Source organism: Histomonas meleagridis (assembly GCF_020186115.1).
Source record: "Histomonas meleagridis strain 2922-C6/04-10x chromosome Unknown contig_1, whole genome shotgun sequence".
Taxonomy (NCBI): domain Eukaryota; phylum Parabasalia; order Tritrichomonadida; family Dientamoebidae; genus Histomonas; species Histomonas meleagridis.
In genome coordinates, this window is record NW_027150746.1 from 1,284,998 (window position 1) to 1,301,847 (window position 16,850).

Below are 16,850 nucleotides of genomic sequence, written 5' to 3' on the forward strand. Positions count from 1 at the left end.
ATTTTTATAACAATGAGTTTAAAACATATTGTAACAATGTGAATATACTTTAAGGGTGTTATAGATAAAGATACTTACATTAGAATAAAATGAATGATCATGTTTTACGCAGAACTTGAAAATCTTTTAACAGTTAATTACTATAGATACAGTGAATTAACAGAACATTTAAAATTCTGAATTCTCACCAATTATGTCGTCAATACAACTAACCCATTTAAACATATATCAAATGCATCTAACGTTTCAATATTGGATTCACTATTAGAAAAGGATACATTTAGATTTCGAATGCAGTCAGTTTCAATATATTTTTCGAAGAAATTTAAAATTATTTTCTTGAATTATTTTATGAACCATTAAAAATATATAAAATTGTAAAATATATCAAAAGATTCCAAAATTGAAAATTCAAATGCACACAAAATAATTTGAAGTTTTGCTTGATTACATTCGTTTAGATAATGATCAAAAAAATCGATTAATTCATTTATTTAAATATATTTCGAAACTAATTTTAAAAGAATAAAAAAATACTTATAATTTATTTATATTATTTACTATACAAAGTTATGAAATTTATTGGTTTCCGTTCTTTAAATTTGCGAATATTTTCCTTTTATAAGGCGTTGACTCTCCGTTATCGATATAATTTGTAAATATCGAAACGAAATCAGAATCAATGAATGCCTTATGCGTACTTTTTTGTGTACTTAAAGCCAACAATGTTGCGAAACATTTCAAAGCCATAGAGTTCTTATTTTCTATTAACTTCAGTAAATGTTTTACAACTTGAACATACGAATTTGAATTTACTAACGGTGACAAAACCGTTATAACCGCCATTATCGGCTCCAACTTAAACGGCTCCTCCGTATCGTTCAGCACGTTACATAATTCAGTAACGAATCCGACGTTCGATAACATCATTGGTAACTCGTGCGTGATTCTAATTTTCGTTAGTAACAAACAAACAGCGCAAATTTCTTTATATTTCTTCGTTCTAACGACGTTTAATAAGAAATTTGGCGTTAATTTATGAGATAAAAGTCGAATTTGACATTTTTCATGTACTAACGCAGCAGAAATAAATACTTTCAACAAAAGTAATGTGATTTTAGGCTTGACTTGAAGCCATTTCTCGATAATTCCATCTTGAAGAATGGGTATACACTTCTGTGGATCTGAAGCAAATCGAGCCAACAAAAGTGACGCCTTTTCTGATTTGTATTTAATGACAACTTCAATCAAAACAGTTATCACATGCGAAAGTGGTTCTCCGCTTGCGTCGCCGCCGAATCTTCGAATGCATTCGAGCGAATGGTTTCGTAAGACTTCGTTTTGTGATAATGAATGTTTAAGTATAGTACTTAAAAGAAATAAATCAGCCTTTTCAAATAATAAAAATAATCCAATATAAGCTGATATGGCATTAACTTCAAGTTCTGATTTACTAAATTCCGATATAATTTCGGGTGTTACACGTTTCGTATGAATTAAAATTCGAATAATGTAATAGCCGGATTTTCGATTAGCGAATTTCTGCGCGTTACTAATAAAGAATTTGATGATGTAATCCGAAAATTCTTTGTTATCATTTTTCATTATAATTAGACATAAAAGTTTAATCGCTTTAGTTTCACATAACTGATTAAACACTAATTCGAATAACACATCTAAAGAAGATTTATCCAAACAATTTGGAACAAAACTAACAAAATACAAAAAATAATCCAATGTTGAAGGAGTTATATATTTTGAGATATCAGGTATAGAATCAACGTTATTAAGTAACTTTTTTTTTCTAATATACTTAGACATTAATACATGAGCTCTTTGTACTAAATTTTTTGGGTTTTTTGGATTAGTTACAAATTGTAAGAAACTTGGCCACAAAAGTGCGCTGTCAAGGTTTAAGTCATTGTTTAACTTCTCAAAATATTGTATAGATTGCTCTGAAAGTTTTCTATCGTTGTTGTTTAACGAAAATAGAAATTGGTTCGTTTTTTCATTGTTTGATAATAATTTTGATGATATAACTAATGACGATGCAACTGCTCTACGTCGTCCTTTAACTCGTTGTTGTTGGAAAGAACTTTGTGATCTTAAATGTGAAATGGAATAATTAGATGAACAACGCTTTTGTAATAAGTTGTTGTTGTTGTTGATTTGTTCATAAGGTTTCATGATTTCGTATACTTTGGAAAAGTTGGCATCTTTAAATAAGATTGTTCCGGATTGAAACATTTTGGTGATTTCATTGAAGGATGGACGGACATTCGGATCAGTAGCCCAACAGTTTTGGATAAGTTCGCTTAGTCCTTGTGGTGTATCATCTGGTAATGAAGGACGTTCTTGTTGAACTAAAACACGGTATATAACTTGGGCTGGTTCAAGGCCATCGAATGGAATTTTTTTAGTGTACATTTCGTATAATACAAGGCCATATGAATAGACATCAACTTTTTCATTGTATTCGCCTTGATAAAATTCAGGTGCCATATAATATGATGTACCGCATGTACCAGTCATACCAGATGAGATTTGATTACGAGATGATCCAAAATCGCAAATAATTGGCATTTTTTTATCATTAAGTAATATATTTTGTGGTTTAAGATCACGATGGATAAGATTTTTGGAATGAAGATATTGCAAACCTTGCGAAATTGCCCATGAGATGGCCGTTAATTGATCTGGAGTTAAGTTAAGTTTTTTTTTGTCATTATGAATGGCATCATGAAGTGATCCATTTTCTATAAACTTTGTTACAATACAAAATGGTGGTGTAGTTGTAAAACCAATAAAAGGTAAACAAAACTGATGGTTAACAATTGCCAAAATTTCAACTTCTCGATTATAAAGTTCTAAACTTTGTTCTGTAGCTTCTGTAGAATGGAGTTTTTTGATTGCAACTTTTAAATTTAATGGTATAAAAATTCCAACATATACATTTGCAAAAGCGCCACTCCCAATAATATCATCCTCGTTATATTTAAAGTCTGAATGTGTTATCTGAAACATTTTTATAGGTGTTGTTTTCTGAAATAAGGGAATTGGCCTTTTTTTCATGCCTGATTTGTAACGGAAGATATATAAAGTAAACCATTTAATTTGATTAGCTCATACAAGAAAACTGTAAAATGAATTCAATTTATAAAAAACTGTTTTTCCATTGGTTCATCAATAGATAATAAAAAAACATAATATCTCCCTATTACAAATATAATATAAAGATATTTTATGTATTTGATTTCATCTGCTTCAGGTTCTTATTCAAATGATGATGGATATCATGGATAAATTGTTATATTTTTTATATTTTTGATATGAATGTTTTATTTTTTTGTGTTATTTGAATTCGGTGTTTATATCTTTGACGTTAAAGTCAATTGAAAATTCAATGAAGCCAAAATTGAGAGCTTTCTTGTTTGTGTTATCATTATATCAACTAACATATATTTAAAGCTCAAGGAAAAATCTTTCGTTAACTGGATATGAATACAGAAGTATACGAAAAACATGGCAATGATATCATAACTTAATTTGAAAAAATTAATCGTATTGTAATGAATTTTTTCATATGACTTCATAAATCTCAGATATTATAAATAAAAAATATAAGGGGTTGAATGCTTTGCATTTTAAAGACAAAATCTTGAAATTACGAAATTTCGGCATACACATTTTTGAATGTATTACAATGAATTTTCTTTCATTTGAATCTATCGTTGAAGATTTCGTCTTTTTACTCTCTATTTTTTTTATTGTTGTGATCACAAAACAGATTTCATTACACACAAAAAATAAATGTAAAGCGAAATCCAAATATTTTATTGAAATTAAAATTGTTCCGATAATTCATTATCTAATACGCTCCTATAAGTATTCGATAATGGCACAAGCATGAAGTCCGTAATAGTCACAAATCCAAGTGGCAAACATTGTCCGAATAAGTCTTTGAGCAAATATACAATTAAATATCCCGCGCTACATTCTGAGTATTTTCCTGTTTCGACAAAAATTCGATAAAATAATCTTGTGATGACTCTAACTGTGTACCCGCAGCAAACTGTGATGCTCATACTGTATATAAGTTGCTCTTGTGTGCCTGAACATAATTTACATGAGATGCCGAGACCTCGACCAATGTAAATGGAAAAGACTAGAAAGAGAACAGTCGATAAAGAGTCACGAACCATTGCGTTAACTCCTTCAGCTCTATCATAGAATTGAAATTTTTCATCATCATCAGTAGAGAGAATACGAAGAAGAATAAATGTGAAAGAGAGTGACGCAAAAACTACAACAAAAATAATAATAAGAATCTTAACATAATTAAAAATTTTTTCTTTTGTACCTCCAATATATTTTCCATAGATACCACACCAATTATGAAGAATAACAAGATAACATATACTAGCAATGGAACCTGGTACAAAGAGAACAATAGATTTCCATGCGCCTACATCTTTTCCGTAATTATAACTATATGCATGTATAGATAGAAGAGTAGCTTTGACAAAGAGTGTGAATGAAAAGAAAAAGCGGAAAAACAAGGCTGAAAACTTTGGTCCTTCTGTTATTTTGCAAACTCGGATTATCGTAGTGATACTTATCAGAAAGCAGACATAGAAAAAAACGCTGTATACAGAAAGGGTCACAACATAAGCCATTTTTGGTTCTCCTTCACTACAGATAAATGCATTACGCGACACGTTGGCCTCTTCAAGGAGCATTTGTTGCACAAACGGTCGCAAATGCAGAACCCTAAATCTCCAAACATTCATCTTCAATAAATGTATTTTAGTGGAAATAAATAAGAGGAGCTTATGGTGAAGTCTAAATTTAGTTTCTTTTTAGTTAGAATTTTTTTAAATTTTTGTGAAATTTAATTATTTGATTAAAAATGATACTCTAAATACAACTATCTTTTGTGTAATGCATATGTTACATTGAACAAATGTTACATATTTCATTTGCTATTTAGCTTTAACTTTATTCTTTGCTGTCATAATAATTAAAACAAAAGATAAAATATATTTCAATGTATTACAAAAAGTGTAAAATCACATCAAAATTTATGTCTAAATCAAAGAGTTCCACGTCAAAAGATTTCACATCTAAGAAGAATCGCCCGGAACTAGACATGGATCTTGATGAAATTGCAGAAGCACAATATTGGGCGTCAAGGAAGGAAAGATCTCGTCACAAAGCACATAAGTCTGAACATAGCCGTAGTCATAGAAAGGAAGAGAAAAGAACAAAGAAGAAGGAGGAAAAGAAAGAAAAATCCAAAAAAAGTCATACAAAGACCTATGACATTAAGATCTCAGAATCAGCATTACGAAGCATCCTTACACAAGCAGGTCTCGACACCAAAAAATATAATGTTCGTCTTGTAGCAGAGAAGAAATCACATCACAAATCATAAAATATCATTTTTTTAATTATTTCATCATTTCAAAAAAATGCTTGTTTATTGAAATATGTTCACTCCGATGTTTGCACAGTACTCTTTCATGTTCTCCAAGTTCTTCTGCTCTGTCACGACAGGTATAACATCTGTTTTTCCTTCGGAGCTCAATTTTTCAAACATTTCGAACTCCTCTAAATGATCATAAACAAAGCCAATAAGCCTTGGAATGGGCTTTGCCTTTGGCTTTGGCATCCATCTTAAGTACTTAGAGAGTGCGTAAGCTGCTTCTTGCATGACGAACTCATTTTCGGAAGATTCGGCTTGTGAATGAATGTTACGGATTTGTTTATCAGTAACAAACTGTTGAACTCGTGCAGGAGAATGTGAAACAAGATCAGCAGTGATGTGAAGTGAAATCGCAAATGCATTTGGAAGAATCTTGAAACTTTCTTCTTCGGGTATGCTGATGGCAAATAGCTCTGGAACAAAGTTAGTTGAGCTGAAGACTTGCCTAATGTCGGTGTTATGCGATTGAAAACAATATAATGGAAGATTTGAATTGGAATTTGAAAAAATAAGATTCTTGAAAATCTCAGCTTCCATGACATTGGAGCCTTCAAATATCTTAAGGAATAGATACGTGTTGGACCAGATGGAGAAATAAAGAATATCTCGTTCATTGGAAGAATCAAAAATTTGAATTCCTTTTGATTGCATTGATTCATTAAGTGACGAGAAACATAGATCAATGGATACATTGGAATTTAGAAAACGTGATGACTTTTGACATAAACTTGTAATTTGCTTAACAAAATTTGGAAGAAGCGATGCGATAGAAATGAATACTTTATGAAAAGTGGCGTTTTTAGGCTGTTTATCAAATTCACCAGTTGTTAGATAACGAAGAATGTCTGGTTGGTGTGTGTTTTCTTTAATAATTTGTTCACCAACTGCAAAGGAACTAGGGATTTCATTGCTTAATAAAAATTGAAATGTTATTGGATTGTTAAAAGATGATGAGATAACAGGATTTTGAGCAAATGAATAATTTAACTGGGGTTCATTGACTTTCCCTAACAATTTGGAAAGAATAAGGTTAGTCAATATTAAAAGTTTCTTGGCTAATGTTCCAGAAGACAAAATGAAAGATTCTATTGTTAATTTTAATAGATCAATAAGCGAACTTTCTGTAAGTGCCATTGAATCCATGTTAAGTGATATTAAGTTTATAAGAAAAGCACTTGCTTGTGGAGATAAATTTGGTTTAACCCAAGAAAGTAAGGTAGATGGAAGCTTTGATTCCTTGAAAATCTCTAAGCCATCTTTTCCTTTAAAAAGAAACATTGCATTTAATAATTCTAAAGAATTGAAAAATGAATCTTTATCTTCAACATTTGTTTTTTCAATTGTTGAATTCACTAACTCAACCGAAACCTCGGGTTTTGGGTGTTTTGTGCGCAAAAGATTCGTTTCTGTGAAAGAATATAATAAATTTTCAAAAGTTGGGAAAGAAAAAGAATCATATATAATATCGCCAACTGTTTTGGATCTTGAATATTCTGGAATGTCAACTGGGACTTTTTGAACGACTGGTGTAAATGAATTAGACTGGTTTTCTTCTCTTCTCTCGAACATTTCTTTCTTTATTCGGATGTAAACTTGTGAAAATCAGAATAAATAAAGTTATCAAAAATAAACGTTTATTGGCGCCCTATTGCGAAAACCGTTTTTTGAATGGAAATGGAGGTTTAAATCCAAACGGAAAAATGTTTTTTTTGGTTTTGTCTCTGTTGGTCAATTGCGGAGAAGACAACCTCGAAGAGTTGACATTCCAAGATGCATCTTTAAAGGTAAAAGGATCTATCAAATTAACATTTTTAAGAGCTTATGGTGGCTTAAAGAAAGCATTTGGTCCAATCATTAATCCTCTTTCAAAAATCTTTGCACGTGTTTTTGAAGCAGTCAAGAGAGCTTTTTGGGAAATTTATACAGTTATTTGTCAATCATTTACAAATTGGTTCCACATCATTGCACGAAACTCAAAGAAACTTTCAAACAAAATACATAGATTTCAATTCTTACAACAAGAACCTAAGGAACCGCCAAAGAGAACCGATCAGCAGGCATTAAATGAGTTCTACGTAAGAGATATAGAACAAACAGAAAAAGATGTAAATGAAGATGAATAAATGAATAATTGCTCTTAAAATTTGTGACAATATCAAATTTTTGATACTTCTTTTACAAACCTTCAAAAATGACTTGCATTAATATATAAATGACAAGAAAATTTTGCTTCAAATGAAAGCGAGTTTCCAGATAACCAGACCTATGACCATGAAAACGAACTTTAAACTCAATAAAATAATGAAATTATTTTTCGTTTAAAATTTTATTAAAGATGTTTTAGTATTTAGGAATGAGATGTGATAGGCTGCATCAGTTTAAATGTTATTTAAGCAAAAAATTAATTTAAACAATTTATGGGATTGCGATAATTATCAATTAATTAAAATTTAAAAATAATTTAAATTGACCTACAAAATAAAAATATATTGTGGAAATGATACTATGCTTCTTTTTAATAATTATAAAAAGATCTGAAGGAAATGTTTTTCCTTGTTAAGAAATTTCCAAAAAAAAGTTTAAGCGGTTTTGACGGTTTGGTCTGCCTTTCGAATGGTTAGGACTTCAGTCCTTGCAGATGCTCTCAAAGCAATCACAAATGCAGAACGTCAAGGTAAGCGTCAAGTTCTCGTTCGCCCTTGCAGCAAAGTTATCATTCAATTCTTAAAGGTTATGATGAAACGCGGTTATATTGGAGAATTCGAAGTCATTGATGACCACCGTTCTGGTAAAATCATCATCAACCTTCTTGGAAGACTCAACAAATGTGTCGCTATTTGCCCTCGTTTCGATGTTCAACTTACTGAATTAGAAAATTGGCAATCAAAACTTCTTCCATCACGTCAATTTGGTTATGTTGTTTTGACAACATCCCATGGAATTCTTGATCATGAAGAAGCTCGTAAGAAGAATGCTGGCGGAAAGATCCTTGGAATGTTCTTTTAAATGAACAAGTTTTATTAATCTTTTTTGTAACTTTAATGTGTTTTCATTTTTTTCGCTTTGATATAATAATATCTCCTTCTATATCTTAAACGTAAACAACTTGAGACATTAAATAGAAGATGACCGTTTATTAACATATGATATCCCCACTTCAATTTATCTACATTAATGACGACAGAAAGACATTCACAGTTATATTGCCATCCGAATTTTTTGTTTATGAAACCAGTCCATTTAATGTGGTTTTTCATCGAGAAAACTTCGGGATGTGCTTACGATTCGGAGTAACTTGCTGTGGATATAGATACTTAGCTTTTTCTGGACTTCCAGCAGACCCAGAATTTGATACAAGACATGTTTGTATAATGGACAATACTTTATCTGAACCAATTATTTTTCAACATAAATGTGAAGAACATATTCTTTCTATGCGAGTTACTCCAGATTACCTCCTTTTGGCATTTCATCAACATGTTGAGTTATGGGATATTTCAGGGAAACAACTTATCAAATCTTTTTCAACAGGTCTCAATATCCATGCACCATGTGATATCACAAACGATTTCACAGTTATGGCATTTGCTGGTGAAGATCCAATGAATATCAGAGCATTTTTTGTATCAGAACAAAAGATGACTGAATTCAAAGCTGCTGATGACACAGTTTCTCTAATGAAATTCTCGCCAACAGGTACTTACTTAGCTACAACGAGTACAGATGGGAAAATAGTTCAAGTTTTTGATACAAAAAATCACATATGTATAGGGAAATTCAAAAGAGGCCATATGTCTTCTGTTATTCACTCTATTGATTTCTCACCAAATGGTGACTTCATGGCTATAATATCACAGAATGGAACATTACATTTCTTTGATTTACGTATTCGGAAATCATCTACTATCAGTGCTTTTCATAGAATAACAATTGGAGCGTTAGTTCTCTCTCAAATTTCATGGTATTCTCCATCACAAATAGCAGTTATGACAATGAAAGGAGAAATGATTAACATTGCCATTGACCCAGAAACTTGCCATGAAGTTGGTCGCGAGCAGAAAGTTTTTTATAAATCGTTTTTCTAATACAAATATTTGCCCATTACGGTGTTACAGAAGAATTTCATGATAAACAAAATTTTCATAGTTTAAACGGTCTTTTCTTTGAATGGTTTATTGTTTACTTCATTGATTGATGTGCTAATTAATTTTTAAGATGTAAAGGGATTACTCAATCTCGTCGTTGATTTCGGCGAGGTAATCGAGATATATGCAGATGAAACGAGCGACAAATGCTTCTAAATGGAAAATTGGTTTTGTTCCATTTTGCATTCTGGACTCATATTCTGCAGCAGCTCTTGTTATTGGTTCGATTAGTTGTTGATCAACCTTTGTAAGTAATGTGTGAACAATTCTCTTGAAGATTTCTGTTGGTGGAATACAATGAACAAGTAATTCATATAGATGATTTCTAATCTTTTTCATTGTCTCTGGGACTAATTGCTCTTCAAGAAGGATCTTACAAAACTCATCGGTGTACCTTTCCCATTCAGGAATTACTGAATTTAATGTTGAACCATTTGATCTTGTTGTTGACAACATTTCAAGAAGAATTATTGCTCTTCGTAAGTTTCCGTTTGACTCTTCCGTAATATTTTGTAATGCTGCATCATCAACAGCATAATTTTCTGCAGCAGCAATCGCTTTAAGTGTATCAAATATAGCGGGTTTTGGAACAAGAGGAGTTCGAATAATCAAACAACGGGAGCGTACTGGCTCAATGATTTGTGATAAGGAATCACAAATTAATATTAGACGACATGTTTTAGCATATTTTTCCATAGTCCTTCTAAGCGCTTGTTGTGCTAAACGAGAGAGTCTATTGGCTTCGTTGATAACAACAACTTTGATGCTGATATCTCCGACAGTTTGAGAAGCAGCTAATTCCTTCAAAAAGAAGGAAATAACATGTCTGTCATTGTTACCTGCGTCTGCTGGCGTTATCTCTACATGGAATGGTGAAGAAGAGACTTGAACTTCAATTTTCTTATCGCCTGCTTCAATTACTCTGTATTCTGTTCTCATCTTATTGACTTCAATTGGATGATTGAAGAGCTTTCGAAGAAATGCCATCACTCTTGTCTTTTTGCCTGATCCGTTAGGCCCACAAAATAATAAGTGTGGGAATGATTGAGTTTGACTTATTTGATCCAGAATTGCATTTGTTTCTGGGTGTATTGTAAGTTCGCTTAAGTTCTGCGGGCGGTGGCGATCGATCCAAAGAGACATGAAAATGATGTGAATTTACCCCTTTTAAAATTACCCTTTATTCATGTGTGAAGCAAAAAATGCAAACGTACAAATTCACATTTGTGAACCAACTATTATTCGAATAAAATATTAAAAATAATCTTTTACAAGTTAATATGAAAAAATAGATTTAAACAATTAATTTCATGTTTAAAAATATATTTTTAATTTGAATTAAAATTCGAATTTTGATTTATTATTATTATAATGTTAAAACAATGAAAACTGAAATTGCTTAAAATAAACATTATTTACTTTTGTTCAAATACTGGAGTGAATCCAAATTTTTCTTGACAAAAATCAGAAAAAATTTTGGCTGCAATAGTATTAGAAATATCATCTATTTTTTCTACCGGTGGTGGTTTTATAAGTTCTGGTTGTTGTACTTCAGTAGAAAATGATGGTTTGAAATCTGCAAATGCTTCATCAATTCCAAAAGCATCAAGTTTTTGTTTCTGTATTGGCTGAGGAGGAGGAGGCGCATGTTGAACTGGATTTGAATCCCATGAAACTTCAAAAGAAGGAACAAAATCAGCCATTTATGCAACGGTTAATTGGTATGCCCCAAATATTAAACGTTCTTTATGTTTACACCAAAAAAAAAAATGAAAGATTAATTACAATTTATTATTCTATATATAACAATTTAATCATCATCTTCATCCAAATCGAATGGAATTGGAGGTCTTTTCTCATCTCTATTCGGTTCATCATTATTATCATTTTGTGATAACACCATAATTGGTGAATTTATTGAAGGTGGAGATAAGAGTGTCATTGTTGGTGTCTTTGCAATCATTGACAACAACGGAGATCTAAATGGTGTTTTCTGTATATCAATTTCAGGTTGTGGTATTTCATTTTCTGGTGAACTTGTTAAACTAATTTCATTTTCTAGTTCTGTTGCTAAAATAGGCTCTTGTCTTCTTAACTCGTCCAACAACTTTGGATGTTTTTTACATAATGTTCTAAAGAAATTTCTTAAATCAGATTGTAATGGCGACTTATTTTCTCTTAAGAACCTATGCATTTGACTTAGAATAGGTAAAACTCTTTGAATTAAATGGCTATGAATTAAAGCCAAGTAAACTCTTCCTTGTTCAGCAACTTTTTCCTTTTGGGGATCATCCAAATTTGCTTCGGTCACGTTAACGGCCTCCATTTCATTTTCAATGTTTAGCATTGAGTCAAAAGTGTCACTCAAAAGGACTTCACCGTCTTCGAGTTCTATGTTACCTTCTAAGAACTCATTTAATACCTTTACGCAAAGTTGTTGAAGTAATTCGAACAACACCGTATTATCCATTCTTCTTATCATTATTAAATACGCATCACGTCTCATTTTTTTATCTTTAATTTGGAATTTTTTATGGAATTCTTTATCTTCACCAAGTAAAGAAGAATCCAAATTACCCGCAAAGTAATGTAATGTATCGATAAAATTCGATGAAAGTAGTTTAGGATCTTTCAACGATAACACATCAAGCAAACTACTTTGAGCAAATTTTCGTACATTTTCATCTTCATCAATTAATGAATAAACGAATCTAAAAAATATCAATGGTTTCATCTTAATAAAATCTTCCGAAATTAATCGTGTCAATATTAATAATGCTTGACGACGAACAATCGAAGATTTATCAGCAAAACATGCAGACATATCCATAATATAAGGGTCTACAGTTGCCGAATATTTAACGCATAAATCACATAACACAATTAAACAATTACATTTAACAGCTGGATCATTTGTATGATGTAATTGATGTGCAAATGCTGCTACAAATGACGAAGAAATATCTCTTCGACATAAACATAACTTACCAAGTGATATCGTAGTATTAGAACGTACTTGCGAAGGGATATGAATTTCATTTGGAAGTTTTTCAGAGATTAACAATTGTAAACCAGTGAAATCATAGTCGCCTAAAGCTTTAACATATGAAACTAATTCGCCTAATAAAAATATCGTTGGTATTAAATCCCTAAGAGTTTTCCGTGTAATGTTTTGATCACTTGCAACAGAATTTATTCTATTATTAGACATATTTAAAAGGTTAACAAAATCTTTTTGTGATGACTTCTTTTGTGTCGATATTTGTACATGTGAATGAATTGGACTTAATTCACTTTGTTGAAAACCTTCAGCAATTTCTTCAAGAATTTTTAATGAATCATTAAATATTTGTTCGTCATTCAACTTCATTTTCGATATAATCGATAAATATTCGACAGGTAAATTGTTTCGATTTTGCCATTGATCAATGAATAACTTATTATTGAATGAATCAGGACAAACTGATATTAATATGTCGGCCATTTTCCATATCTGTGGGAGTGTTTCATTTTTTAATATACGTTCTAAGTCTCGAATCATTGGCGTCAAATTAATTGCCTTTTGTTTATACACTATAAATACTTTTGTTAATGGTATAATATGTGTATCATTTAAACATTTCGTCATTTCAAGTCCATTACTTGTCGAAATGATAGAGAAATAATAATTGGTCATAAGCTTCAACGCTAAATCTTGTGTTTTTGTATCAACATCAAGCGCTAATGGAAAAATCGAATCAAACCATAATGAAACAATTTGTGGCGCATAATGATATGATACTAAACATGATGATAATATATTTGCAGCTTCTTGTCGCATAGTGACTGATCGATCTCTCAATCGATCAGCAATTAATGGGAATAACTTAAATCCCGGCTCATGATCTGTTCTTTCACATATTGTCTTTAAGCAATTTAATGCGGCTTTTCGTACAACTAATTTTTCATCAATTATGCGTTGCTCTAAATGATCTAAAAGTCGGCCGTCATCAAGTCCTAACTCAAAACACATTTTACTATCTGCTTTAGGAATTAATGCGGAGATGGCTGAGATAGATGAAGCTCGAACATTTGGTACTTGATCTAAAATAGCAGAAAAAATATGTTGAATCATACTAAGTTGAGTTTCATCATTAAGTTCAATATCATTGTCATTAATTAACATCTTAAATAAAACTAAGGATAAAGTACGTAATGTTGATTTATGTGCACGTGAATTTTTTATAATAAAATTAATTATGTCGGTTTTGTCCTCAAAAAGTTTCACGAGAAATGTGATGCAAAATGCACACGATTCTCGAATTGCAACACGATCAGGACAGCGGACAAAAATATGTTTGGTAACTAATGTTAAGAGATCGGGCTTGTTAGAAAGATTATCACGGCAAAAGTTAAGAAAGGTTGTACGAATTTCAACAATGCGTGATGTGATGGATTTGTTAGGTGGAAGAAAATCAAGAAGAAGTGTAAGAACTAAATATGGCAAAAGAAACTCAAGATGAAACTTGGAAGCTGAATTGATGAATTTAAGAGATGCTGGAATTATTTGCTTTTTATATGGATCTAATTCTTTACGAAAAATAGTGCTCATTTTAAACGCAAGTTCAATAATGGCAATGATTACATCGTCGCCTGCAAGTTTTGTAAAAGTTGGTGAAATTGTATATGATAATGCATCAAAAATTTTTGGAATTAAAAGAATACATCGTTTGTCATTTTCATCAAAAACTTTTGGATTTTCAATTGATTGTGATGCTGTAATCATGATCGATAAAACTGAGTTGAAAATTATTGGATTGTATAATAGATTTAATGGTTGCATTCCAAGTAATATAACATATAGATGAATCCCCATATCGCGTGTATCACCTTTTTTGGAAATTAAACCAGAAACAAGTGGTTGGAATATTGATGGAGATTTATCTTGATTTGTTAATGAATCCCAAAAAATACCTTGGTTCTCATCAGAACGAAATTTAGTAAGGATTTCCAAAAGACGTATTAATAATTTAGGATTTTCTTCTGCTACTTGAATTGAGTTAATCAGAGATTCATCTGGTTCAATTGTTTGATTTCTCATAACTGTTTCTATAATATCATCACTATAATTAAGAGCTCCCAGTTGATCAAGAATTGCAATTGCTTCTTCTGATAAAGCAACACATTCTTTTTCATTCATTTTGGTTGATTTGGCCGTTTATAAATTGCAAAAAGTGTAAAAACGGAGTGCCCCGGTATTCTTGAGTAACCTCATTGAATATTTTAAATGCGAAACATCCTGATATCGAAACTTCAGTTATCATTCGGAGGAATTATTTCATAAATTTCAAACTTCTCGCATTTATTAATTATACAAGTATTTTTGTATAAAACATCACACAAATGCAGAATCACAAAAAAATCATTTTGTTCAATCAAGTAATTTAGAAAATGTTATTAATGAAAATGATATATTAAAACATCAAACAAAATACAACTATTTATAACAAAAATTAAAATAATACAAATATAATAACTGTTATAGTATATTAAGATACAAATTTGTTGTTAATGGAATGCAAAGTGGTTTCATGGTTGGAGTTCAGGTGACAAAAGATTTGTTTAATACATTTTTTTTTTGTTCATTACTTTGTGCCATGAACAAATAAGTTTTTATATATATATATGAATTTCTAAATATTTACAAAATGCGAAATTATTTCTTTTTTAAATGTATCTAATGAATTATATGAACTGATGTTAAGTAAAAGAAACTATTTTAATGAGCTTATTTATGAACTTCTATACCTTATTTAAATTTTCTTTAAATCACAATATCTTTATCATTTATTCCATGTTTGAATTTTCATCATCATCAACATGTTCTAAATATTTTCATTTATATAAACTTTTGTTTCATATTCAATGAATCTAGATTTAAATTGATAATTTAAGAAGTTAATCATTTTATGTAAGTTTGGCTTATTAATAATTGCTACACCGAAAACTTCTCTTACACTATCACATAATAATGATGTGCATTCTACATAACCAAATGCATTAATTCCTTGAGCCATATGTAATGCTTCTTCTTTACTAATGCATTGATTTGGTGTGCATTTTCTTATATCTGATTTTGTGTTAAGATGCAATTGTTAGGAAATCTCGTATTTCTTTTGATCACGGTATACCTTCTTATATTAATTCTTTTAAAAGATAATCTGTCAGCAATTGAAAAACAAACCATATAAATATTTGAGGAATCAAGTGGAAAATAAAGAATTTTTTGGGATTAGAAGATCCACTCGTGCCAATTGGTGCATAAGAAAATACAGTATCACTGAATTTAATTATTCTTTTACAACTTTCAAACATGCATAGAAGTAATATGGAAATTCATCATATATGAACCTGTGGATCAAAACATCTGAGGAAGCATTTCCAATAAAATATAAATTTATATGTGGATAATCTTTGTTTTCTTCGCATTCACGGGCACATAAATTCTACCCTTCTTAAAATAAAACATTTATTTTTGAATGAGAATACTTTTGAATATGAATTAGACATTTTGTATTAATTCAAGGAATGGAATAATCCTAAAACGCTTATCCCAATAGAACTTTTATTCGTATTCGATAAATAATATATATTAATCTGAAGGATAACACTACACATTCTAAAATATATTGAAGATATTTAAAATATTTAAACTAAAACAATGTTTATTTATTATATACAAAAATGCATATTGCATTTCGTTAATTTGCAAAATGTTTTGATGATTCTTTATTTTGATAAATAATTAAATGTATATATATTTATTTGTAGTTTCATATATTAAATATGATTAAAATATTTATCATCTTCAAAGTCTTTGGCAAATGGATCTTCTTCCGCATTGGCTGTAGTCAATCCAATTGAAAAATTAGCAACTTGTGAAACATCTGTTTGTATTATATCATCTGTTTCTTTTTCAATAGATTTATTATTTTGATTTTTCTGAATATAAATAAATAAAATTACAATAATTGCGATAATTATAATAATGAAAATAACAACACAAATAACAATAATGACAGTATAATTCTTTTCATTATTTTGTTGATTATCATTTTCTTTATATTGAAGAACAGTATAAAATTCGGAATAAAATTTAATATATGTTGAATAAATAATAATCGTATATTCATAATGAATTACAAATGTATTAACATAAATATGTGTCGAATCAATTTTTG

At 30.3% G+C, this 16,850-nt stretch overlaps 10 protein-coding genes across 10 annotated transcripts; 4 read left to right on the plus strand and 6 right to left on the minus strand.

The window, feature by feature from the left end:
* Positions 1-1,066: 1,066 nt before the first annotated feature.
* Positions 1,067-3,024, minus strand: GO595_000354 (TKL family protein kinase; the record flags this gene model as incomplete). The annotated part of the gene is made up of 2 exons (XM_067916567.1): positions 1,067-1,073; positions 2,048-3,024. The coding sequence occupies 2 exons, from the start codon at positions 3,022-3,024 to the stop codon at positions 1,067-1,069; spliced, it is 984 nt and encodes a 327-aa protein (XP_067779809.1).
* An 818-nt stretch (positions 3,025-3,842) lies between these two features.
* GO595_000355 (uncharacterized protein) lies at positions 3,843-4,739 on the minus strand (the record flags this gene model as incomplete). The annotated part of the gene is made up of 1 exon (XM_067916578.1): positions 3,843-4,739. One exon carries the CDS (start codon positions 4,737-4,739, stop codon positions 3,843-3,845), a length of 897 nt encoding a protein of 298 aa, XP_067779810.1.
* Positions 4,740-5,083: 344 nt separating this feature from the next.
* GO595_000356 (uncharacterized protein) lies at positions 5,084-5,434 on the plus strand (the record flags this gene model as incomplete). The annotated part of the gene is made up of 1 exon (XM_067916589.1): positions 5,084-5,434. The coding sequence occupies one exon, from the start codon at positions 5,084-5,086 to the stop codon at positions 5,432-5,434; it is 351 nt and encodes a 116-aa protein (XP_067779811.1).
* Positions 5,435-5,479: 45 nt separating this feature from the next.
* Positions 5,480-7,054, minus strand: GO595_000357 (uncharacterized protein; the record flags this gene model as incomplete). Its single annotated transcript, XM_067916600.1, has 1 exon — positions 5,480-7,054. One exon carries the CDS (start codon positions 7,052-7,054, stop codon positions 5,480-5,482), a length of 1,575 nt encoding a protein of 524 aa, XP_067779812.1.
* A 131-nt stretch (positions 7,055-7,185) lies between these two features.
* Positions 7,186-7,608, plus strand: GO595_000358 (uncharacterized protein; the record flags this gene model as incomplete). The annotated part of the gene is made up of 1 exon (XM_067916611.1): positions 7,186-7,608. The coding sequence occupies one exon, from the start codon at positions 7,186-7,188 to the stop codon at positions 7,606-7,608; it is 423 nt and encodes a 140-aa protein (XP_067779813.1).
* Positions 7,609-8,098: 490 nt separating this feature from the next.
* On the plus strand, positions 8,099-8,491 carry GO595_000359 (40S ribosomal protein S15a; the record flags this gene model as incomplete). Its single annotated transcript, XM_067916622.1, has 1 exon — positions 8,099-8,491. One exon carries the CDS (start codon positions 8,099-8,101, stop codon positions 8,489-8,491), a length of 393 nt encoding a protein of 130 aa, XP_067779814.1.
* A 266-nt stretch (positions 8,492-8,757) lies between these two features.
* GO595_000360 (svp1-like protein 2) lies at positions 8,758-9,570 on the plus strand (the record flags this gene model as incomplete). The annotated part of the gene is made up of 1 exon (XM_067916634.1): positions 8,758-9,570. The coding sequence occupies one exon, from the start codon at positions 8,758-8,760 to the stop codon at positions 9,568-9,570; it is 813 nt and encodes a 270-aa protein (XP_067779815.1).
* Positions 9,571-9,711: 141 nt separating this feature from the next.
* Positions 9,712-10,773, minus strand: GO595_000361 (replication factor C subunit 3; the record flags this gene model as incomplete). The annotated part of the gene is made up of 1 exon (XM_067916645.1): positions 9,712-10,773. The coding sequence occupies one exon, from the start codon at positions 10,771-10,773 to the stop codon at positions 9,712-9,714; it is 1,062 nt and encodes a 353-aa protein (XP_067779816.1).
* A 272-nt stretch (positions 10,774-11,045) lies between these two features.
* Positions 11,046-11,333, minus strand: GO595_000362 (uncharacterized protein; the record flags this gene model as incomplete). The annotated part of the gene is made up of 1 exon (XM_067916656.1): positions 11,046-11,333. The coding sequence occupies one exon, from the start codon at positions 11,331-11,333 to the stop codon at positions 11,046-11,048; it is 288 nt and encodes a 95-aa protein (XP_067779817.1).
* Positions 11,334-11,440: 107 nt separating this feature from the next.
* On the minus strand, positions 11,441-14,809 carry GO595_000363 (condensin-2 complex subunit D3; the record flags this gene model as incomplete). Its single annotated transcript, XM_067916667.1, has 1 exon — positions 11,441-14,809. The coding sequence occupies one exon, from the start codon at positions 14,807-14,809 to the stop codon at positions 11,441-11,443; it is 3,369 nt and encodes a 1,122-aa protein (XP_067779818.1).
* Positions 14,810-16,850: the final 2,041 nt, after the last annotated feature.